At 43.2% G+C, this 25,925-nt stretch overlaps 1 protein-coding gene across 1 annotated transcript; it reads right to left on the reverse strand.

Moving 5' to 3' along the window:
- Positions 1-572: 572 nt before the first annotated feature.
- LOC311136704 (E3 ubiquitin-protein ligase TRIM37-like) lies at positions 573-24,178 on the reverse strand. Its single transcript, XM_084170945.1, has 25 exons — positions 23,772-24,178; positions 22,840-22,918; positions 22,152-22,253; positions 21,726-21,766; positions 20,872-20,988; positions 19,801-19,888; positions 19,560-19,682; positions 18,988-19,111; positions 18,816-18,883; positions 15,124-15,248; positions 14,734-14,784; positions 14,253-14,334; positions 13,806-13,882; positions 13,538-13,717; positions 12,745-12,859; positions 12,285-12,461; positions 9,580-9,716; positions 7,677-7,759; positions 6,085-6,261; positions 5,633-5,929; positions 5,313-5,468; positions 4,987-5,176; positions 3,856-3,965; positions 3,227-3,373; positions 573-3,051 (listed from the first exon to the last, which is right to left on the reverse strand). Exons 1-25 carry the CDS (start codon positions 23,780-23,782, stop codon positions 2,993-2,995), a joined length of 2,916 nt encoding a protein of 971 aa, XP_084027071.1. The 5' UTR covers positions 23,783-24,178; the 3' UTR covers positions 573-2,992.
- Positions 24,179-25,925: the final 1,747 nt, after the last annotated feature.

Here is a 25,925-nt window from a genome sequence, read left to right on the forward strand (position 1 = left end):
CTGCATGGTTTCCCGAGTGGTAGTGGGAGGCCCACACACACACACCATTTCATCACGTGACTCAAAGTTTACTTCGATATGTTTTATTATAGCAATATTTGAGCATTTTTACGTTTCCACCGCCATTTCTCGCATAACATTTTACCAACACAAAAAGATCCCACAATGTCAAGCGAACAAATTATCGGCATTTATGAAATTGTAACGAAACTTCCTGTTTCCATCAAAGCCGTCGTGATTTTTCTTTGTACAGTATGATGACTTCAGGCTACCTGCATAAAAACCGAGGATGGAAACGTGGTTACAATAAAGCAGTTTCCGTGCTGTGAAGTGAGCGGAAGGCCGACTGGAATTTTTAAGTTGTGCATTCTCAAATGAGTCACCATTGCTTGAAGACCACTTTCTAAAATCCTGGATTTAAAAAAGTTGAGTAACCCCTCATCTGCAATTGATCTCTCATGCAGTTGGTGTTCGATAAAACAAACAAACACAGGATTTTCGTTATGTTATATAAATTCAGCCATTTGACAAGTATTTCCGTATTTAGGTTACAAATAGACACATTTGTTCCATTTCAAGAAACCATACAATTTTTTTATTTGTTCATGTCATATTCTATAAGTTCAAAAAAAAGATTAAAAAAAGACATACCCAACATAAATTCCCACTGCATTCTGGGACAATACAAAATAAACTCAGACACAACAAAGGAAAGCATGAACACTCAAACACATCTAATCACCCTCTTTCTAGTGCCTTTCCTCAGCCAGCCCTTTCCCACTCAGTCACACACACACCTCAAACCTGGGCAGTAACAGAAATGTGCATAGTGTGCACACACAGAAATCGATACAGATACAATAAGACCATATCAGGATGAGTCTCGAGCTGTATATACAAACACCCTTTCAAGGGCACAAGAGGTTTTACACATATTTTCTACCCTCTGTCTGCCTGTTCAACCCCATTGAAGCCATGTGGTTTTAGGCACACGATGGAACATTAAGAAGATCTGCAGCTGTAGGTTTAGCATCAGGCATCCTATAGCTGACATATGAAGATATTAACAGCGTTAACCACTCAGCTATTTAGAACATATTTCCTTATTAGTCAATGGACATTAGTATACTTTGAGACATCTTACATGTCTCCCTTTCAAGGGATAAGGGATAGAACTGTTTACCGGTTGGGTCACCACCTTTTTTCAATGAACTTCTTTGCCAGTGTTCATTGTTCTACATGGTGCAAAGAGCAACTACAGTTTCTATTATGATGTCCATGTGGATGCTAGTGTGGTCTTTAGATTTCTTTTTCAAGGGTTAAAAGCAATAAAATGGTACTGTTTAAAGAAAAATGGTCCACGGTCATAGAGCAAAGCTAAACTTTAAGGCAGAAATGGCACCCTCTGATGGGCAAAAAGGAAAACATGCAAAGGAAATGGGTCCTTTACACACTTTTAAAAAAATATTCCCATCATTGTTGGGGAGCCTTTGTACAAAACAAACACTTAATTACACACCTCTCAGTCAAACAAATGAATTTGCAAATTAACTCAGTCAAAGATTGCGCAGAAAATAAGCAAAATAAAATCAATCTAGACCCAAGAAGATGGAATGTAACATTTTAATCAATTTAAGACCATGTTTGAATAGGGAAAGGAATCCACTGAGTTGTAACCTAAATTGCATCTGCTTCATAGAAGTCAAAACCTGTGAATTTGTGAATTAGCATGGACCCATTTTTCAAAGTCAAGCAGAACTGTGAGGAGTTGCTCACACAGCACAGGGAAAAAGTTAAGATTGTACACCACCTACACACGTGCCTATGTTACAGAGCTCATCTTGACAAGAACTGCAGAAAACACTTATTCATGAAAGAAAGAACCCTGTATGTACGGATAATGTACGTCAGCTTTGATGTGCAATGAAGAGACAAGGTCAAAGAGCACTTGAAGCCCAGACCGTCAACGAATAATTGTTAATGATCAATTCGGTCAGAATCCACTCAATACTGCGAGCAAGAGTCATGCCTATTTCTCTACTAAGAATTCTCTCAATACTAATTCAAAATGTAGCGATCTTCTACACATGCCAGAGGGGACGTACCACTGATACACTTCAATGTCTGTCTACACAGCAGAAAAACTGGTTCTTGTTCTAAATGATTTACTGGGGGAAAAGCAACTCCAATCTAACAGGAGAAGTTGATGAAATACAGTAGTTTACATTGACAAGATTTACACAGAGGGGACTTCTGGCAATCTTTCCTCATGTTTCAGCCCCGCGTTTCCTTCAGTTAACGTAAAGGGTACCTCACATCTTTTAAGCGATGGTGATACAGGAATGAAGGTTCTAAATGCGTCCACTTCATTTCAAGGCATTCGCTTAGACTGTTAACCAGAATTGAGTGTTCATTACAGCACTGTGTGATACCTGCCTGACTGTGGTCCTCCACACAAATACATCAATAGCACCTCATTGAATCAGAAAGGCAGAGAGCTTTTGAGGTTCTCGTTCTGTTGTGAAGCAGGTGCACCGTGCTTATTTCTAAAAATTCACCTTCGCTCATGATGCCCAGACCAAAGCCCAATCTGAGTATGTAGACGTTGCAAACATCAACCATGACCTCATTAGTTACATATTATAACTGTTCTTATTTTAGTTTTCACAACGACAGCCTAAGGAATATATGTCTCTCGCAAATATATTGTTCCTCGCCCCATACAAACTCATATTTAATCTATGTAAATGTAAATGAAACAATTAATACAAGTGACCAAATATATTGTGACATTTTGCAGTCAGTCATCAAGGTGCTTACTTAGTGAGTTGTAGCATTCTCATAGCATTTGGTGTTGCCAGTGACTAGAATGAGTTCATGCAAGTGTCTACACAGATGCTCATGTGCATTAAAGTTATATACCCTGCAGTTCAGTACCCCACACGGCAATTGCCACTGTTAGACCGGCTGTGGTGGCCATATTGGAGAGGAATCACCTCTCGGTGGTCTCTCCTGTGGTGAAGCTTAGGTCATCAGAGATCAACTGGTCCCCTGGGAGGAAAGAAGAACAGAAGCATTTAAACAATCTTAGCAATCATTCCCTTCCACAGTACTAGCAAACTGATTTGAGGCTAAATGTGTGTGGACAATGTGCAGAACTGGAACCCCACACTAGGGTATGTGTGTTTTTGTGTGAGGGGGTTACACAGCAGGTAACAATATTGACCTGCGCAGGGCAGTGCCTGGGCGTCATAGCGACAATCTCCAGCCTCCAGGGCCACCACCTCGTCCTCGTTCTCCGTGTCACAGTCGATCTCACTGTCACTGCTCATACCTGGCAGCAGTACCACTGTCCGCTTCTGGACAACATGACCTGACAGACAGAAAGATAGAGGGACACACAGGATAAGGGAAAACAGAATGACAGGGAGAGAGTGGGAGAGACAGGCAAACAGAAAAGGGAGAGAACAGCACATTGGTAAACAAACAGTTTGGGGGAGACAAAAATATCCTTATAGCGAAGTCTCACAGGTAAGGGGAACACCATCAGTGCCAAGAGCACACCTCTCATTCTGCACACAGTGCCAAGTAAACACCCACTCGCTCTCTCTACAGACACACTCATCCCAGAGTTCATTAGGAGTAATGCTGCAGGATAAACATCTTTTAAAAATACCCTTCTCAAAGAAGCTGTTAACTCTACCTGCAGTATGGTATTAGATTACAGTATATTCTATCCACTTAAGATGAAAAGTGGAGCTCAATCCTTAGTGCCATCACATCAGCAATCCTCCATAGAGGAGGGTGGAATGAGAGGTGGAGGACGGGAGGGGTGTAAGAGCAGTGAGGGCTCACCTTGGTTGGGGCATAAAGAGGGTTCCTCTGCCAGGGAGAGCAGTGACTGGCGGATCTCAGCCGTCTCCTCCGAGTCACAGTCCAGAGAGCTGTCCGTCAGCAGGCCGGCCCTGAGGGAGGGGAGGGGGAAGAGAGGAGAGAGAGAAGGAGGGTGTCAGTTTACACAATTCCCTTGTCACAAAGCCTCCTGCACAACATCACCTCAGATAATCCCCATGGCCACAGATGTGTCCACTGCCAAGACCTTTTCACACTGCTCCAAGAGTGGTCCATCAATGACTAAATGGCCATCCACACAAAATGCTGGACAGGAGGAAGGTAGATCTGCCACTCTTGTTTTAAGCACAAGTGAAATTGTATGATTTGAATAGACATGGGCATATTTTTCTTCATTTCTTTCTAAGGTATTGTTGAGATTTATGATTTGCATTCGTATCACCATTAGCTGTTAAAGAAGCAGCAGCTATTGTTCCTGGGGTTCACACAAAACTTGACAAAATACAGAACACTGATGGATAGGATCAGCAACATTTTGGCAAGAGAGAAAAAGTTAATAAATACACCACTCTAGTAGCTGGTTCATTCCAAACCTAAACAATTATTTTAGAGAAAGCTCACTCTCAGGCCTTCTTGGTCCACTGGGAGGACCAATTGTAATACTAAATAGGGTGCCACATAAATACCACTGAGTCTACTTAGCTATAACAGCAGCAGCAAATACTTTATTTTCACTTATCCGGCCTTCTTTTAAAACCCAGCCAAGGTTGGCACAGTAAAGTAATTTTAAAAAACAGTAGCACAAAACAAATATGACGCCAAAAAAGCAAATTGTTAAATTGGAGGCTTTGTCAGGAGCTAAACACTTGATAAAGGAATAATAACCAAAGTGTTGGTTTAAAGCGATCCATTAAAAGATTGTGGAGCAAACAGAAATGTTGTGTGAGGGAGTTTATTTTCTCAACTGTCAAGTACACTTTTCAATTATCAAGTGCCATTCTCCAAGCACCTGGACTGTATACATTTATTTTATTTTATTAAACGTAATAGAATTTCAATCCAATCACTTTGGATCTCCACAAATGCATAGGGGCTAGGGTTGGATTTGGATTTAGGACAGGGTGTTAGTTTTACCCCATGGGCTGGGTCCTGGGTCGTGTCATCGTGGCGGTCGAGATGCCGCTGAGGCACCCCAGAGCGTACAAGTCGGCCACGCAGAGCTGCTCCTGGTCGTGTTTGGAGCTGCAGGGTTTGTTTTCGGAGCAGGACGACGAGTTGCCCAGATAGGGAGGGGAGCTGTGGGCGCTGCGTGGCTTCAGGGCTCCTACAGTATGACACAGCACAGGGAAACACTGGTCAGTCAGAAGTCATCAGCTGACAATCATTCATTTGGGAACATAGGTGGAGCCATGGTGGTCTAAACACTGATAACCCCACCTCTACCTGGCTTTACTACTGACCCTCTGATCCATTGGAGGTGTCCCTGGGAAAGAGGCCTTGGTCGCTGGACAACTCTCCATCGCTCTGGCCTCTCAGCTCCTTCTCAACTAGGTCGGTGGCCCTCCTCAGGCCCAGCCCACTCCCCTCCTGCTTGTGAGATGAGGCCTTCTTCCCTCCTGCCACACAAACCACAGATAGATAAACATCTGACTGAGCAGTCGATAGCTCCCCAGCTGCCCGTCTAGAGTCTTCAAAAAGAGTTTGACAGTAGAACGTGCTGTACTGTGAAATGCTATCCAGTTCCACAGATTGTAGTGTGTGTGTGTACAGCAACACTCACCAGAGCGACAGTGTCTGGAGGCCCCAGGTCCTTTCCTTATCAGATCTAGCTCTGTGGGCTTCCTGCTGGGCCCTAGGTCTGAGTGGTAAGATGGCCCCTGCTCCACCCCTGTGGCCCCGCCGGAGGGCCCTGCCTTGGTCTCCCCCCGTGCTTCCAGCTGACACTTGACATCCGACATCTTACTGCGCACCTCGGCCATCTGTGCCTTGAGCCGAATCAGGACCCCCGAGTCTGGGGCTCCCCGCCGCACTGTCTGAGGCCTGCGCTCACCCCGCTCCTTCCTGGAGTGGACTTGGACTGGCAAGAGAGAGAGTAAAGCGAAGAATGAAAAGAGGAGATGACTAGATTAATTGGCTATTAGCGCTTGTCCTAATGTTTCCCAGAGAGGGAGTGACTGTGCCCTAGCTTGGCTACCCAGTACAAAGTAGGAGGCTGTGAAAGAGAGACCCTACCTTGGCTGTGCAGCAGGGAGGCAGGGGGTCTGGGCTGAAGGCCCCACAGTGACTCCACACTGCTGCGCTCCTTCAGGTCCAGTAGCTGGATGAGGATGACGGGGTCAATCTCCAGCAGATCTCCAGCCGAGGGGAGACCACTACGCCTCAGACACCTGGCCCCGGGGTTAGAGCTTCCTGGGAGAGTGGTAGAGTCAGAGGTACAATGGTGAGGAAGGAAGGGGAGACCAAAAGGTGAGCTATACTGGATAAGCTTCTATCTATTGAGTGTTGGAGAAGTAGTAAAGGGAGTCAACTGACACTTTGAATGAGTTTGGAATAGGGCATATTGAATACTGGTTGCAAAAGGAAATCTTTATCTAGGTTTAACACAGAGCGGAGCGCTATGGTTACTAAACAGCCCACGCTGCATCTCCATTTGAAGTTACAGTAGACATTTACATTTTAGTCATTTAGCAGACGCTCTTATCCAGAGCGACTTACAGTTAGTGAATAAATCTTTTTTTTTATATTGGCCCCCCGTGGGAATCGAACCCACAACCCTGGCGTTGCAAACGCCATGCTCTATCAACTGAGCTACATCCCTGCCGGCCATTCCCTCCCCTACCCTGGACGACGCTGGGCCAATTGTGCGCCGCCCATGAGTCTCCCGGTCGCGGCCGGCTGCGACAGAGCCTGGATTCGAACCAGGATCTCTAGTGGCACAGTTAGCACTGCGATGCAGTGCCTTAGACCACTGCGCCACTCAGGAGTACAGTAGACCCTCTTCAGAAAAGAGAACTCCTGCACCAAGATTCAATTCAACTCTCCAGCCATTTCACTACAGTATTAAATGAGTCAGCCGGCGCACAGCTACGAGAGCAGCAGAAAAATAATTACGGTCTGCATACAATGAGCATTTAAAAAAGGCGAGAGATTAGATTGGAAAAACCACAACTCTGTATGAGGCAGTGAGAGTAATGGCGGCGGGGACGATAATCCACTTTGCAGCCAATGTTTAATGAATACATTTGAATTTGAATAACCTCCCTGGCTAACCCACTATTAGGCATTCGGGCATGTAATAATGGATATTTTCCTTTGAGGAGAGTCAGATATGAAGTAAAAGAGACTATCAACATGTCCAAGTTTAAGGACGGCCCATACTGAGTTGCTAAAGTTGAAATCAATTACCAAAATACCGAAGAGTAACAGGACAAGACTTAGATCTGCCAAAGAAAGGTGCATCCTAAACCCTACGTAAATTAAAGTAAACTGTGACACATGAATTACGTTCCTTCACTTCATGCATGCAAATTTAAGCATCGTTATGCAGCCCTTTACACTCCCCTTTGGCTTAACATGCACACACACAGTTTAAACGTTCCACATCAGCACCCATGACATCCTCTTTAAGCCCCATCACACTAACACGCACACACTAGAGAGATCTGATGAGAGAAAAAAAAAGGTTCCGGAAAGAGAGAGACACAGAAAGTATGAGAGGGAGAACTAGGGAGAGAGGGTGAGAGAGAGAGAGAATGGGATGGAGAGAAAAGAGGGGAGGGAGATGTAAAAACAGATGAGGGAGTAGAGAGAGAAAGAGAGACAACCTGCTGCTCCTGCCACATCGTCAGGCAGTTCTCCCTCCTCCATCTCCAGGTTCCCACTGAACTCCACGTCATTCTCCCCAGACCTGAGAACCAGAGACCATCAACTTCAGGACTGGGAACAACATTGTTACAATGTCACGGTCAAACAAACACTAAAACTTTAGCTGACAGCCAACACTAAAGCTGACTCACGCCCAAACCACACCAAGACCGGGAAAAAAGCCTACCTATCATTTCAAATAGCCTAGCTGTCATTTAATTTGGTCAACTGAGTTTTAGTTGATTGAGTTTCTCAATTGGTTTCATTGGCCGATTCATTGTTACAAGACAGTGAGATGTGACCATTTGGGGACATGGACATTTTGTTCCGTCCATGGACCTCTATGGGTATAGATCCTGTGCACGTTCAAGTCAACCCCACTTAAGGAAAATTGAGTTCCTTGGCCAATACTAAGGCTGGGAGACAGCATTATGAGCCAACTAATAAAATCAGCATCCGCAAGACCTTGGCTGGACCAGCAACTCTTAAATGAGAAAGTGGGTCCATGTCCAGGACTCCGTAAATCACAGAGCAGTGTTCCCTTACCAAAAAGCTTTTTAGGGTGATTAGACAGAAAGTGCTCTGTGTTGTAACAGACCAGCTAGTAGCTCTACTGATGAAATGGTTGGACCGTGCACTGCAATGTTCTCTCTGGAATGGTACAGCTTAATGATGAGTCGTGCTGTTATTTTAGCAGGGGCCCCATGGGATGTGCGTGCCCATTTGAGAGTGTGCAAGTAAGGGACTGTGTGCGTGTCCTTTGTGTGTTCGTATACCTCAGTCTGTAAGCTTGCCCTGTACACATTCCTTTAGGTATGCCCCGGCGGAGAACAGGGGATAAAAGGGGAAACATAGCAGCCCTTGCTATTGTATCAGCCCCTAGTACAACATGAGTCAGAGATATCCAGCAGAGCTTTTCTCACTCAGCGTATTTATAGACGTTGGAACGACACATCCCAGAGCATCTGGGAGGAGAAAAAGCCCTACCAGCCCTACAGCTGGGAGGAGAAAAAGCCCTGCCAGCCCTACAGCTGAGAGGAGAAAAAGCCCTACCAGCCCTACAGCTGAGAGGAGAAAAAGCCCTACAGCTGAGAGAGACAGCAAGCGAGAGATCGGGAAGTGCCTTGTGGGCGGAGAGGGGGATGACACTTGACTGTGGTTTCCCCCCACAGGGCCTGAGAGGATCCTTGTTAAAAGCAAACATGGAGCACTAACATGGATTTATTGAAGTGTTTCAGGAGAGGCATGGAGATTGGACAATGTGTGTGCGTACAGGTCTGTATGAAGACATGGGAAGCCCTTCTGTGAGTGTTTATGCATACAGTAAATGTGTGATAATGTCTATGTATGTGTGCAAGTGTGTGTGTGTGTGTGTGTGTGTGTGTGTGTGTGTGTGTGTGTGTGTGTGTGCGCGCGCGTGTGTGTGTGGAAGGAGCTGGTGAGCCTCGTGTTGGTTTTTTACCCTCAGCCAGCTAGGCAGTATGAGGAGCAATGATGACTCATGGATGGCTCATCTGGAGAGCTCACAATGAGGGGGTGGAGGGGAGAGAGAGAGAGAGAGAGCGAGAGCAAACATGCGAGGCTGATGCTCCAGCTAGTGCTGCACTCCACTCTCAGCCTCTCTGGTCGCAGGGGTTTGAAAACACATAAATTAGGTCTGCATACACTAGTCATATCAAAACTACACATTTTCTAAGTAGCACAACCCGGGTGGGGATGAGTGGGTGGGGGGGGGCAGAGGGAGTCTAACTGAATTGTACTGATCGGATGCAGATATAATATAATTTAATTTCTGCATTCCCCCCCCCCCCCAAAACGAGAGAGTTCGGTGGTTGGGGGCGACTGTGCCGGTGGGTCACTCACATGGTCTCCTCGTCGATGTCGTTCTCCTCTGTGTTACTGGTTGCCGTGGAGCTGCCTGAGGTGCTGCTGCCGTCCAGAGGGTTCACCTCCTCATCCCCCGTCAGACAGTCCACCTCCAAGTCCCCGTCAGACAGCTCCTGACCACACCACAACGTTGGCACAACATTTACATAACATAAGAGCCTTTAGTGCTGCTGTGCCGTGTTTTATCATCTGATACACCAATGAAATAGTACATGCTCAAGGTTCCCATCAGACAGCTCATGAACACACTTCAACATTAATGCAACATTAGCACAATGTTCAGACAACACGCAGCCTGGAGCTCAGCTCCTGACGCACCAAGTGTTTCCCCTCTACTGTGCCCCATCTCCTTCTTAAGACAATTTATGATAATGCACGCCGAGGTCAGCGCTTAAGACTAGAGACAATTAGTGGAAGAAAAGGTGGAGTGTTTCTGAAATCTAATTTAGTCCAGTGCTATAGACTATTGATGCGCCGTTTTTAAAATGACATACATTTTAATCTGAAACAAATATTAACCAAAATTATACGTTGTTGATTTTTTCTGGATTTTAATGTGACAATCTTTCGACCCCAGTGGTTATGAAGGTGACTATCGTATCCACACACCATTTAACCGTTTCGACCACTGAGCTTGAAACATACAGGTAACTGCCAAAAAGGAAACCAAAAAATAGTGTTTTTAATAGGGCATTGGGCCACCACGAGCCACCAGAACAGCTTCAATGCGCCTTGGCATAGATTCTATAAGTGTCTATAACTCTATTGGAGGGATGTGACACCATTCTTCCACGAGAAATTCCATCATTTGGTGTTTTGTTGATGGTGGTGGAAAACGCCATCTCAGGCACCTCTCCAGACTCCCATTAAGGGTGGGCGATATGACCAAAATATAATATTACGGTATTTTTTTTAAAGGACGGTATGAAGGTATTTTATGTTTCTAATAATAAAAGTTCTAAATTTGCTTTATGAGTAGTGTGTGACCCAAGGGTGGCAACACATACATTCTAAGTGATTTCAATAGTTTTTTCTCCATTCTGATTGTTTTATAATGTTCAATTAAACTCAATTTTAAAAAATTGTCAGCATTTTCATCAATTTCTGCATTTCCTGCACTAATTTGGATCATTTCCGTTACCCGATATGGGCAAACAACCTAGGCCTTATTCCTTACCATATGTTGCAATTGTGACATGACTTGTGATTTAGAGCAAAACACTTGGGTGAACTGTTGGAATCATGAAAATTGAATGATTATTCTAATTCTATAGTTAGAATATAATACTGGGCACTTTGAATAGAATGTTGTTTGACATGACGAATGAAAATGCCAGGAAGGAGTTGTTGTGACACGGTAGGACCTAAAGTGTTGACAAGTGTTTCCTAGGGGGACCCTATTATCTTTGGCTACATTTAATAAGTTCTCTCTTCACTACTTCATGTAGCTAACATATTCATGCTTCGCGTATTCCTCTTTGATTTAAAAGATACTGTTGCACAAACAATATGCTGATTTAGGTCTACGCCATCACTGGTATTATCAGGCTGTATAGCTAATTACATTTGCTCTGACTCAGTACATGTATTAGCTAGCTAGCCACCTAACTAGCGATTAGCATTAGCGGCTAACAAGATTTAGGCCCAACTTGCTAAGAAAAGACAAACTAGCTCTTTGCAGATGTAAGAAACACAACCGAATAGTGTAATTATAGAACGCTAGTGGATTTATATTAAGAAGCAAAGTGAAAACCGTGTCCTTGTCATCAACATTGTTGCATGTGCTGAATGGTCGAGGAAAAACAAATGCGCTCCTTGAGTGACAGGGGGCGGGGCTAGGTCTGTGTGGAAAGGTGGAGGATGACTCAAGTAGCGAAGTAAACTATAAAAATGGACGTTACACACGGTGTATCCCATATAACAAACCAAACATTCAAATACCTTTACAGAAGGTAAAGCAAAAACCCTAACTGTTCCGTGCATCAATACCGGTATATCGTAAAATACTGTATACCACCATGCCCTAACTCCCATAAGTGTTAAATTGGTTGAGATCTGGTGACAGACACACACAAACTTTGAAACCCCTCTATGCTCCTTTGATACCCCTCTTTTTAAGTCCCAGATCTCTTCTTCTAGCCATGGAAGCCACAATAATGGGCAACTGGGAATTTTTATACATGATCCTAAGCAAAAAAGGTGGTTGTCCCACTGGCTATCATAAATTGAATGCACCAATTTGTAAGTCGCTCTGGATAAAAGCGTCTGCTAAATGATGTAAATGTAAATGCATGATGGGATGTTAATTGGGGCGGCAGGTAGCCTAGCAGTTAAGAGTGAAAAATCTGTCGATGTGCCCTTGAGAAAGGCACCTAACCCTAATTTCTCCTGTAAGTCGCTCTGGATAAGAGCGTCTGCTAAATGGCTAATCTGTAACTGTAAAACGAATTGCTTAATTAACTCAGGAACCACCTGCTTTCAATATACTTTGCATCCCTCATTTACTCAAGTGTTTCCTTTATTTTCACAGTTACCTGTACATAGCTATAAAACTAAGAGCTTTAAATCAGTATAATCATGTTGTGTGTGCACCATCTTGAACCAAAAATATGAACCAATACAGTGATCATCTGTGGTCCTCATGAATATGATTACAAAGTGCGAATGTCTGAGTTACTCACATTGGAGTCGTGCTGAGTCTTCTCTTCGCCTTTGGTCTCGGTGGTCTGGCAGCCATCCTCAGCCACGGGGCACTTCCCTGAGCGGGAGTCTCTCTCCGAGGTCGAGGGGCCCAGGCGTCGGTTAGGAGGGGACGAGCTGCGAGACTGTTGCCTACGGAACAGCTCAATGGCCAGCCTCTGAAAACGGGTAGACATAATATGCAACGACAACACAATAATCCTTTTTGTTAGTCATTTGTGGTGATCTAAGCCAAGGTTTTCCAAACTCGGTCCTGGGGTCCCCCCTGGGTGCACGTTTAGTTTTTTTGACCTAGCACGGCACAGCTGATTCAAATAATCAAAGCTTAATGAGGAGTTTGTTATTTGAATCAGCTGTGTAGTGCTAGGGCAAAAACCAAAACATGCACCCGGGGGGGGGGGCCCAGAACCGAATTTGGTAAACCCTGATCTAAGCCCCCACCTCTTTGAGGTTGTTGATCTGCTGGATGTAGCTGGACTGGGCTGACTCCAGCTGGCTGATGTACCAGTATTGGTCTCTGCACTTCTGGAAGAAGGTGGGCGAACGCACCTGGTACCTGTTCAGGACAGAGACAGAGTCAACTCGGCAGCCAAACAAGACATCAATGAACCCCGAATTAGAACTGATAAAGACATGGCACCTTTCTGACTAATGTATAGTAGTAACTCACCTGTAGTGCTGAACGATAAATATAAAAATAAAAACACGAGTTAAACATGAGATATCAAGTCAAGAACTATGTGGGACCCTGGGCTGAAACCGAAACGCGGTAATTAACTACAATGACCATAATCCATTGCGCCTGTTCTTTCCGGCTTGGACAGAGATGGATACACTTTTACGCCTGCTACGTTAGGTTAGATACACGGACCGCATGAGAGAGGAATGTACACAACGATGAGAGCGAGGGAGAGAGACAGTTCGTGAATGTATGCCTTTTCTACTTTTAAGAACTAGTAAAATGATTTCGTCAGACAGCTCTGCAGCATGCTTAGGCAGGCTAACCTAGCTAAATATGATGACTAAAGACAAAATGGGGAGCACAGAGATAATGTCTGACTGACTGCTACTGCCTGAGCAGAGATGAGATGTTGACTTTAAGGAATGAAAAACAATAGTCATCAAATAAACATAGTAATATACACAACTGAAATATTTTATTTCATAGTAATTTCCTATTGATGTCAAAAATCGAACAGACCTCAAAAACCACTAATCGCTCAGCACTACTCACCTGAGGACTAGAGTGTCAGTCTGCATGTTGAGGTAGCCCTCGCTGGCCAGCAGGTCCAGTCTGAAGAAGCGGTTGTATCCCCAGCACTCCCCCACCTCAAAGTCTGATGCAAACTCCCTGATAATGTTCTTAGTGGGGTCGCTGGAGGCCTGGTGGACCATCTCCACGCGGTACTCGTACCTACAGACACAAACGTTAAAGGTGATATAACTAAAAGTTCAAACTTGATTGATAGAAAGAGAATGACAATAACTTGACAAAAACATACTTCGACGTTTCAGGGAGTCCTGCAGATAGTTCCAAGAAAACTGACAGGTAGTTGCCGCGCACCACACCGTTGCCATCCTGAAGGAAAAACAAACACACATAATGATGAACATGACCAGTTTTTCACAGATCTTCAATACTGACAACTTAGTTGTGACAAAGGTGACATATCAAATCTAGTAGTTAGAGTAAGATAGGATGAACATAAGAGCTAGTTGTCTAGTAGCAATTACTACTAGAGAACAACCAATTGTTGGAGGTGTATGTCTACTCCAGTGGAGGCTGCTGAGGCTCATAATAATGTCTGGAACAGAGGGAATGGAATGGCATCAAACAAATGGAAACGTGTTTGATGTATTTGATACCATTCCATTCATTCCGCTCCAGCCGTTACCACGAGCCCGTCCTCCCCAATTAAGGTGCCACCAACCGCCTGTGGTCTACTCACTGGGTAAACCTTGAGTCTCCAGCAGAGGCCAGATATCTGGAGTGGTGGGCTGTAGACAGGATCTGCCCTCTGTCTCAGGGTGCTGTAAGACCAACGGAACACACCGGCAGAAAAACAAGTCAGATAGGATGAACCCATTCATTAATTAAACAAGCCAATTTCAACTGAGTCTTGGTAAAGTGTCACAACGAGAGAGAAATTGCTCCTTATCATGGGCCGACATGTCCTTGGTTGCCTTAACGGCGCAAATCCCCCAACCGACTGGTGCTAATACATGATCAGTCACATGCTAATTAGCAGCTAGAGCATAAGCACTTAATCAGAGCCTTGGACCTAGCAACCTAAATTATTTTCCAAGAAACAGAAGCTAAAAGATGTTTAGTTTGTTGTTAAAAAAGACTGTCGATTTCTATTCCTTGTGCATACACAAGCTGAATTTCAGAACATTTTCAAGACTAGATACAGCGGAGGATTTTTTTACCTGAAGTTTGCCAGAACGAAAGTGCTTGAGTCATAGGCAGGAACCAGCTCACTACGTGTGTGGGGGGGAAAGAGAGATGTTCTGTAATTACAGCTCAATTTAATTAAATATCCATTAAAAGCATAAAAATATCTTGCTGCATTATGAATCATCCAAATGGAAATGTATATCTGAAAACACATAATTAAAACTGAACATCCATATTTAAAAGTGGACCCTCCTTTCTCTGACAACAATGTGAAAACACAGCTACAACAAAGTATAAAAAGAGGAATGTAGGGCATGTTTGTATTCTCAAGTTCTCTAGTTGCATGATCTGTGGTTTAGTACATTACCTAGGGAGTGCGGGTAGAATGGGTTTAGTGCAGTAGGGTTTAGTTAGTATATTACCTGGTGAAGTCTGGGGGGACTGGGGTGGTAACAAACGACTGCATGGGCTTGCGGTGAACCTGCTGGAACATGAGCAGGATCTCTGGGCTCTTGGAGATCAACTCGCTCTTACTGCAGGACCGCAGCTGTAGGACAGAACACCACACACAATTCTAGAGCTCTGCATGGGCAACACCTGACCCACACTCTCCCCCCCCCACCTCAATCTAACGCTTAACGTCATCTCATTTCACTGGCGGCATGACATATCAAGGTAAAGTTCCAAAGGCCATGGAAATCCCAAGGCTGTGACTTCAGAGGTGAACGTATAAGAAAACATCTGGGTGAAGGTTTGAAAACACCCATTCTCTCAGGGGGCTTATGACCTTCATTGAATTTATGCTCAGTTTTGAAATATAGGAATCTCTGGACTAAAAAGGGCAGGATTATCAACACCATAAAAACGTAGTTTCTCACATGAGTTTCAAATCAGTGCGAACGCACCTGGTTTCTTTAAGTTTCAAATGAGTTCTCTCAGAAAACAAAAAGTGAATCTCAATATTCTAAAGTGGCTTCCTAGCCTTTTATCCATTAATTTATCTGCACTGATGTGAAAGAACTGGACAGGTGAAAGCACATTGTGGTCCTGAACATCACTGCTTTGAACATCCTGTCTGTTCAGGCCAGTGCAGATCAAGGTTATAATAGTAAACTAAAACGAATCATGAAAAAACAATTGAGTAAACTGAAATAAAATGTACAAACCCATTTGAAAAACAAAAACTATTATCTTTGACTCCAAAACTAACTAAAATAAAAACCATCATGAATTATGTTCAGTTTTAGGTTTTTGGGCACAAATCGAATGGGAGTTTAAGCTTTTGGGGGATTTTCATGCTACTGAAGCTGGCTGGTAAATGCGGCCAGGAGATTCAAAAAGGCCTAGCATTTGCGTCACTATCACTTGCTAACAGGAAATGCTAACTTTATTCTTCATACTTGTACTACTAAAGTTATACTGAACAAAAATATAAAACGCAACAATTACAAAAACTTTACTGAGTAACATTTCATAAGGAAATCAGTCAATTGAAATAAATAAATTAGGCCCTAGTCTATGGATTTCACTTGACTGGGAATACAGATATGCATCTGTTGGTCACAGATACCTTTAAAAAAGGTAGGGGCGTGGATCAGAAAACCAGCGGAAACTGGAACACGCTGTCGTACAAGTCGATCCAGAGCATCCCAAACATGCTCAATGTGTAACATGTCTGGTGAGTATGCAGGCCATGGAAGAACTGGGACATTTTCAGCTTCCAGGAATTGTGTACAGATTCTTGCAACATGGTGCTGTGCATTATCATGCTGAAACATGAGGTGATGGCGGCGGATGAATGGCACGACAATGGGCCTTAGGATCTTGTCACGGTATCTCTGTGCATTCAAATTGCCATCGATACAATTTAATTGTGTTCATTGTCTGTAGCTTATGCCTGCCCATACCATAACCCCACCACCACGGGGCACTCTGTTTACAGTGTTGACATCAGCAAACCGCTCGCCCACACACTGCGGTTGTGAAGCTGGTTGGACGTACTGCCAAATTCTCTAAAATTACATTGGAGGCAGTTTATGGTAGAGGAATTAATATTAAATTATCTGGCAACATCTCTGGTGGACATTCCTGCAGTCAGAATGCCAATTGCACGCGCTCCTTAAAACTTGAGACATCTGTGGCATTGTCGTGTGACAAAACTGCACATTTTAGAGTGGCCTTTTATTGTCCCAAGCACAAAGTGCACCTGTGTAATGTTCATGCAGTTTAATCAGCTTCTTGATATGCCACACCTGTCAGATGGATGGATTATCTTGGCAAAGGAGAAACGCTCACTAACAAGGATGTAAACAAGTTTGGGCACAACATTTGAGAAAACTAAGCTTTTTGTGCATATGGAACATTTCTGGGATATTTTATTTTAGTTCATGAAACATGGGACCAAAACACTTTACATGTTGTGTTTCTTTTTGTTCAGTGTAGAAGACATTGGATTGGTGTAAACATGGGCTTTCTTCCATCCTATTTTTTGCACCAGTCTCGGTGCTATTCCTTTTAAATCCAAGTCACTGAGATTTACTTTATAATTTATACCTAAGCATAGCTCTCGAACATTTTAGTCATTTATAAGACGCTCTTAGAGTGACTTATAGGAGCAATTAGGGTTAAGTGCCTTGCTCAATGGCACAGACAGATTTTTCACCTAGTCGGTCGAGGAATCGAACCAGCGACCTTTCGGTTACTGGCCCAACGCGCTTAACTGCTGGGCTACCTGCCGCCATACAGCCATAGGGTTCCCATTTGAACAATTGACCACAGCGGGGCCAACGTGTACAACGCTCTGTCTAACCCTTAATAATCACAGCGTGCAATACGGTTTAATAAGTTCTACCTTCATATCATACCCACGGAGGTGTTTTGCATTTCACTTCCTGAGCTAATGGAAACTCAGGACGGAAAAACTAAAAGTCTGCTCGAAGCTGTGTTACACAATTAAAAAATAATAATCAGTGGTAAAAAAACAGCTAACACTAAGTGTATCTTTTGTATTTGTAAAGTGATTTTTGGATGATAATTAAAGTAACTGTCCTTTGAACTTTTAAAACGTTTATATTCTGTTAACACTCGTGTTATACTCTTATGTTGCCAAAGCATAAATTGGAGAAGAAAAAAAACAAACTTCAAATCAGACAGTTTAAAAAATGCTTGCCATTTCCTTATAGATTATGATGTCATACTCCTGAGGAGGATGAACTGGCCAATCAGCGCTCTACTCGCATGAATATTTTCAATGACCGCTATACACCCACACCATTCTGTTATTGGGGTACGCCCACACCATTCCAACAAAGAAAATGTGATTTTTCACATACTTAATTACCATTTTTTGGAAACACTGGACAGTTACTTTAAGTTGAGTGTTCAAGGTTTTAAAACCGTATCGCAATCAAGTATCAATTGTTTTTAGATAGTGTTTCACACTTGACCAAATCACCTCAGCTAATCAAAAAGGGACATGGAATGACTAATGTAGCATTGGAGTCATAAGGGCTAGCCTAACCTATGACCTGATCCATCACCTTATTTATTACTGCCCCCCCAGTGGTAAGTGACATCCCAATAAAACTATACAACCCAAATGGCTCCTAGCCTCCAACCCATGCTTTCTAAAACGAAATAATATAAAAACAAAATAAATATATTCATACAACTTAAAATAAAAAAGAACAAATCAGGTCTGAAAACTAACTGAAACTAAACTTAATACAAAACAAAAATAAATAAAAACTAATAGAAATAAAAACGAATATAAAAACACAAAACAATAATAACCTTGGTGCAGAGTAACAGGATATGAAAGGAGTGAAAGCCTCTAGACCATTGGTGGCTCAGTGCCTCCTCTCCCCCAGCTTCCTGCTACCCTGAGTGCTGTTCGGTGTGGCGTGCCAGACTGCCACTTGAAACACTTCACACTCTACTCCTAAACACCTGCCTCCACAAACCACAGGACAATACAGTATGTTCTGCAAGAAACACACCCTCAAGCAGGTACACCACGTCCAATCCACTTGTAGTGCCACCTTTGCTGTTATTATAGACTTTCGGTTTACTGGTGTTAAATGGTACACTACTGGTTTGGTACAAGTTCACACACCTGATGTTCCACCTCTTGCAGGAGAGACTCCAGTAGCTCAGTCTCTTGGGTGAGGGAGGTCTTCTGACCTGTTGTGAGAGGACATTTTCATGTAAGAATAATATTTCAGTGACATAGAAGGGCATTACAGTGACTAGAGAGAACCCGGAATGGTGTCACCAAATGAGCGTACCCATGAGGGTGAGGAGTTTGTTCTTGAGCTGGTTGTCCAGACGGGCGATCATCATCTCTACTGCATTACGGATCTCTCGCACTCGCTCGTCCTTGGCCCCTCGCACTGCTTCCACATTCCTCTCCTGAGAGAAACAGAAAACCATGTTGAATGAAGGCAGACTGTTGCAGAGTTGTAATGTAACTTGGTACAACGGTAACGTCATCTGTCATCACAGATGGATAGTGTGTAGAGGTCTCCTGTAGCTCAGTTGGCAGAGCATGGCGCCTGCAACGCCAGGGTTGTGGGTTCGTTTCCCAAGGGGGGCCAGTATGAAAAATGTATGCACTCACTAACTGTAAGTCGCTCTGGATAAGAGCGTCTGCTAAATGACTAAAATGTAAATGTAAATGTAGAGGAGGCATTCCATCACTACAGAGGAGAATTAGCTGTAGTGCCGTTGTGCCATCTAGTGGCTAAATTCAGCACTGTGCATTGGTGATATTGATACTTTTTTCTCATGTGTGCTTCTAACCAAGCTAAAAAAAACAATCCCATGATATGTCATAATATACAGAAACAGTGCCCCTCACCACTTCCTGCACCAGGCTGATGAGTTCCATGAGGCGGCGGCGGAGCTTGGCCACCTCCTCGTTCACCTTGGTCACGTGCTGCTCATAGATCTCAGCTAGAGGCTTGAAGGTGTGGCCGCCATGCTTGGGAAAGGGGTACATGTGGTGAACATAAAAATGGAGGGACGGACTGAGAGCACTTGTTGTGTTATACCAAACTGATGTGGGCTTGATTGAGAATACTCCTCTGTGGGTCACTTACCATGCCTCCCCACAGAGCACACTGGTGGCAGATGCACTTCTTACAGGTCCAGCAGAACACACTGAGCTTCTCATGGTGGTTCTCACACCTGTAGTCGAGCCACACAACTGATAAGACTGACACATCCAGACCCTCTGGAATATCTTTTCAACACATTTTCTATCATTAACCATGTTTCGATCCACAATTTTTATGCAAGTAAAGTCATACCGTATTTTTAAAAAATCATGACAGCTGTGATGGAAACAGGAAGTGTCTGTAAAATTCTATAAATGCAGACATAATTGGTTCATTCGACATGGTGGGATCTTTTTGTGTCTGTAAAATTAATCATGTGAGAAATGGCAGTGGAAACTACTTTATGCACAAATATTGATATAATAACCATCATATTGAAGTAAACTTCGATTCACGTGATGATATGGTGTGTGGTCCTCCCACTACCACTCGGGAAACCATGCAGTTTATTAGGTTACAGATAAATAAGTTATGAACTTCACAGGGTGGTGAAAGTGCACAGTGATAAGCTTGATGCGCCTATCCAATATCGAGGGTCTTATTCTGTTGACATGATGATCGATGCTTGACTGCCATCTGACAGAGTTGAAAATGTGATAAACACATTGAACTTTAGGTTTTCATTCGAATCATGAAAACGTAACACTGATTTTAATCCCCAAGTCAGTTTGGTGGAAACATCACTGGTGGGAAAATGCACATATTTTTGAATATTCGCATGAACATCTGTCGCAAACTGGATGGAAACCTAGCTACTGTCAGCAAAACAAGTCCCAAACAACCAGCCATTTATAAACTCAGCCCACATTAGAATGTGCTGGGCCTTTCAAATTTCCTAGCTGAAAGGACAAATCGTTCTAGGTTGCTTTTGCCTCATACTTCAGATATGGGCTGAATTTTGTTTAATGGGGTTCAGGTTAGGTTTTAGAGGTCTTCAGAAAGGGGTAGAAAGGGCAGAGAGAGACAGACAGAAAGATAAAGAAAGTGGTGGTAGTGATGATGAATGAGGCAACGGGTCACAGGGGAGCAATGGAAAGGGATGCTGGGGCTCACTTGTCCTTGTCGTTCTCCTCGTGTTTGGAGAGGTTGCAGAGCTGCAGGGTGTCCAGCTGCTGGGTAACTTCCTCAACCCAGCGGCAGTTCACCAGCTCCCGCAGTTGCAGTGGCGCCCTGGATACATAATAATATAATAATAATATGCCATTTAGCAGACGCTTTTATCCAAAGCGACTTACAGTCATGCGTGCATACATTTTTGTGTATGGGTGGTCCCGGGGATCGAACCCACTACCTTGGCGTTACAAGCGCCGTGCTCTACCAGCTGAGCTACAGAGGACCACCCATACAGAGGACATACATACATACATACATACACACACGTATAAGGTCACACACATGATCACTCTTGACATATAATGCCCCCTAAATGGTGGCTACAGCCTAGGTCAGGGGTGTCAAACTCATTCCACGTAGGGCCTAGTGTCTGCAGGTTTTTGTTTTTTCCTTTCAATTAAGACCTAGACAACCAGGTGAGGGGAGTTCCTTACTAATTAGTGACCTTAATTCATAAATCAAGTACAAGGGAGGAGAGAAAACCTGCAAACAGTCAGCCCTCCGTGGAATGAGTTAGACACGTGGCCTACGTCTATCCAAAAACATCTAATCAAACAATTTAGACAAAGGAAGTTACATACAGATCTCCAAGTTTAGTATGCCTTTAAGGATTTTTCAAGCAAGACCTCTTTAAAAACCGTGTTTCTTTTACCATCATGAATTGATACTGGCACTAGGGGGGGATCAATACTTAATTCCCTCGATTTACTCAACTCCGCTGCCTGAATTTAAAAAAAAATTGGGGTCGCAACCCATACTTTGAATAACACTGCAGTAGTAGGAGGAGGGCTTACCGACAGTGTGGGCATTGGGCTCTCTGCTCAGTCAACCAGCGCTGTCAATAGGAGAGGTTACATTACAGCATTGCAGATGAGGTTGTAACACTGTATAGATTTTTACAGGATGCCTAACACCCATGACTGCATCCATTTACTATATTTCTAGCCTGACAGTTCAAAGTAAACACTGAAATGATAATTTTTCTATACTTTAAAATCATTAGAAAAATTAAAGTGGAATATTGGATTTCCCTGGTAAACAAGACAAGTTTGTTCATGAAGCTTCTGCTTCATTCACCAATGCTGTGAGTTATAAGCATGATAGTCCAAACAGACTTTTTTAATATGCATTGTTGTAGATTTCGCCCTCACAACCCAGCTGTGCAGAGTTACGCTAACGAGCTGGCCTCATTTCCCGTGGCGACATGTCATCAGACTCACCCGTATGCAGCTGAAACAGCAGAGTTTGGAGCAGTGGGGGCAGAGCCGAGCGTCCCGCAGCTTCTCCATACAGATGAAACAACGAAACACCTCCGCAATACTCTGTGCAGAGATAGAAGGCTTTTAAATTATCAAAGCAAGACTGGAACCATTATAAATGGACAGGAATCAGTAGGCTCTTGAAATGTGGTGTATGATATATTATATTAATCCAGGTCTAACTGGAAATGTGATATATAGGTTATATATTTTTATACATTGATATTTTCTGTATATTTAGAAAGTCAATCTATCAAACAGTGATAAAAGCTCCCAGCACAATAATCACAGGGGGGCTTAGTCATGGACAAGCAAGCAGGAATCAATTCTTATTTGGTACAGTTGGGGCACAAACCGATGTAAATGACTGTCTGGTGGGGTGAGCTATATCTGGAGAAGATATCCCAGTCTAATGCAATTGGCATAAGGCCAATGTTGGCTGAGAGCAAAAGCTCTAGTCTAGTGATACGTCCTGAGCTCAGGAGTGCTTCCATCCATCCGTCTGTCAGCTGAGGAGATTTTCTAGTTAGAGCAGTGAGTCTAGTTGTCCACACAAGCAAGTCATATAGATGGGTATTTATCTAAAGCTACAGTGGGGTAACCAGTGACATACATGTGCTTTTATACTGATGTGCAAAATGGACCACACCTCAACACTTTGTTCATCCATCTCAGCCAGTTTAGTTTTCTTCAAGTGGAGGAAATTGTGTGAAATCTCAATCCAATACCTATTTTCATGGTGAGAAAGAAAACAGGGGTGTAATCATTAGTCCAAACAGTTGCATTTTGCAACAAAAAAAGAGTTTCTATTTGACAAATTCAGGTAGGCCCCCTCCCTGTTTCGTTCAGTTTATGTTTAAGAAATTGTTTGCAACAGAATCAACGTAATGAATACGCCCCTGGAATGTAATCATTACATTAATCAAAACATCCCTTTTGCAACGAAAACGAACTCAGCAAACAGGGCGGGAACTACCTGAATATGTCCAATAGAAATGCTAGTTTTCGATGTTTTGCAACTGTTTGGAGTTTGTAATCGATACGCCGATTCTGTTGCAAAATGTTTCGTCGAAACCGTTTACTCCAAATCGAAACGCAAACGACAGTTTATGGACAAATTCAGGTAGGTCCCTCCCCGATTAGTTCCGTTTGGTTCTTAAACGGTAGACTGTTTCTATAATGAACACACCCCAGTTGTGTCAAACGAATGCAGATAGAGGTTAAGTCAAAATTGTGGTTTCTTGTCATTTCCAACGCAGGAATGAATGAGTTCATGATTAATCTTTCAAACGAATATTGGTGTTAAATAACTTCAAGCTGAAAAAAGATTTTGGCTCTGTGACTGGTTAGCTAAGCAGTTAGTGACTTTGCTAACTAACACTGGTTTCCAAAATGTTGTTGAGTATATCCATCTATACACACACACACCACTACAATAATTGTAGTTTGACATGGGGTTGAACAACAAAGCTAGCTAACTAGCAACATAAATATAAGCAATGAAGTTGTGCATTGTTATGAGGGCAAATTCAAATACCAAGCTAACTAACGTTAGCTAGCTGACTATGCTAGTTACCTTACCTTAATCTCATATGCTTGCTAGATAGCTAGCTGGTTTAGCTATTTCTTCTTTCTTCAAAAAGGCAATGATAACAGCGCTGATGAAACACGCCGAAGTTCCACTATTATGTTGGATGTGTGGAATTTGTTAACTAGCTTGCTAGTTAGCGTCAGCTAGCCTGATTCCTAACATCCATTGCTGGCTAATAAACGAGTTAGCATCGAGCTTACTTGACCTAGCTAGCAGCTAAATTGCCTCAGCTGTAAATATCGAATTCATACAGTAAAGACAGGCTTCATTCAATGATACATTTGAACGCAAGACTAGCATCGTTTTTGCAATCCGTGACTACAGTTATTTTTCTTCCATGATGCAGGCTACATCATCATCAGTGCTGCAGCTACATATCACCATTGGAGACCATTTCACTGTTTATCGCGAGCTCTTCGGATATTGCTTAAACCAATGCAAAAGCGGTGGTAGGTGGGACATTTGTAACAGTTATCCAATGGCCCATATATCTGAGAAGGTAAGGCGACACACCCATTTTCTTATCGTAGATTCTGCACACACTACTGACTTTGAAATACAATTTGAGGTTAAAAAAAAGAAAAAAAAGAAAATTAACTGTGTGACTATGGTAATTGCCAGTGATGTAATTACATAGTTTTTATAACATATCTCCATAAGAAATTGGGGAGACAAACAGTAACACAAAATGTGAAATTGAAGACCTAGCTAGCTACATTATTTTATTATTCTCCCCATGCATTGCAAGTGCAGAATCAAAGTTACTTATATAAACTATGCCATGCTCAAAACTGTACTGAAATGTGGACTTTCCACCGAAAATGCCTTATTCTGAAGCATCATTTGGACCTGAGGGAGAAATTGACCCACATACTAAATACAGAAGGCCTGGAGAAAAGTGGAGTTGCCTTCTGTGGATGTGGGGCCAAATGAATGAGCCATTTTTAATGTCCCCAGTGAACCTGAATAAATGTAAGTCTTTCATTCAGGCTAGCCCCATCGAGACACCTCATCCCATTTTCAGGAGGATCCTCTGGTATCAAGCCTGGCTGCCTAGCTAACCACTGTGAGCCTTGATGAATATAGGCATCCATAGACACGCATAACAAAAGTACATCTTCATTTTCTTCTACTGTCTCCTTTCCTCCACCTGTTCTGATCTGAAAACATGTGATAGGTGAAAGCAATATGGTGGACGCCTGCAGGCAATCTACATACACGCGTGACCGGTCCAATTATATTAGATCAATGCAGATGAGGAAAAGAGACAAGGAGAAAGAGGCACATACAGTGAGGGAAAAAAGTATTTGATCCCCTGCTGATTTTGTACATTTGCCCACTGACAAAGACATGATCAGTCTATAATTTTAATGGTAAGTTTATTTGAACAGTGAGAGACAATAACAACAACAAAAATCTAGAAAAACGCATGTCAAAAATGTTATAAATTGATTTGCATTTTAATGAGGGAAATAAGTATTTGACCCCTCTGCAAAACATGACTTAGTACTTGGTGGCAAAACCCTTGTTGGTAATCACAGAGGTCAGACGTTTCTTGTAGTTGGCCACCAGGTTTGCACACATCTCAGGAGGGGTCTTGTCCCACTCCTCTTTGCAGATCTTCTCCAAGTCATTATTGTTTCGAGGCTGTCGTTTGGCAACTCGAACCTTCAGCTCCCTCCACAGATTTTCTATGGGATTAAGGTCTGGAGACTGGCTAGGCCACTCCAGGACCTTAATGTGCCTTCTCTTGAGCCACTCCTTTGTTGCCTTGGCCGTGTGTTTTGGGTCATTGTCATGGTGGAATACCCATCCACGACCCATTTTCAATGCCCTGGCTGAGGGAAGGAGGTTCTCACCCAAGATTTGACGGTACATGGCCCCGTCCATCGTCCCTTTGATGCTGTGAAGTTGTCCTGTCCCCTTAGCAGAAAAACACCCCCAAAGCATAATGTTTCCATCTCCATGTTTGACGGTGGGGATGGTGTTCTTGGAGTCATAGGCAGCATTCCTCCTCCTCCAAACACGGCGAGTTGAGTTGATGCCAAAGAGCTCGATTTTGGTCTCATCTGACCACAACACTTTCACCCAGTTCTCCTCTGAATCATTCAGATGTTCATTGGCAAACTTCAGACGGGCCTGTA

This window comes from Coregonus lavaretus (genome assembly GCF_964263955.1).
Source record: "Coregonus lavaretus genome assembly, chromosome: 10".
NCBI lineage: Eukaryota > Metazoa > Chordata > Actinopteri > Salmoniformes > Salmonidae > Coregonus > Coregonus lavaretus.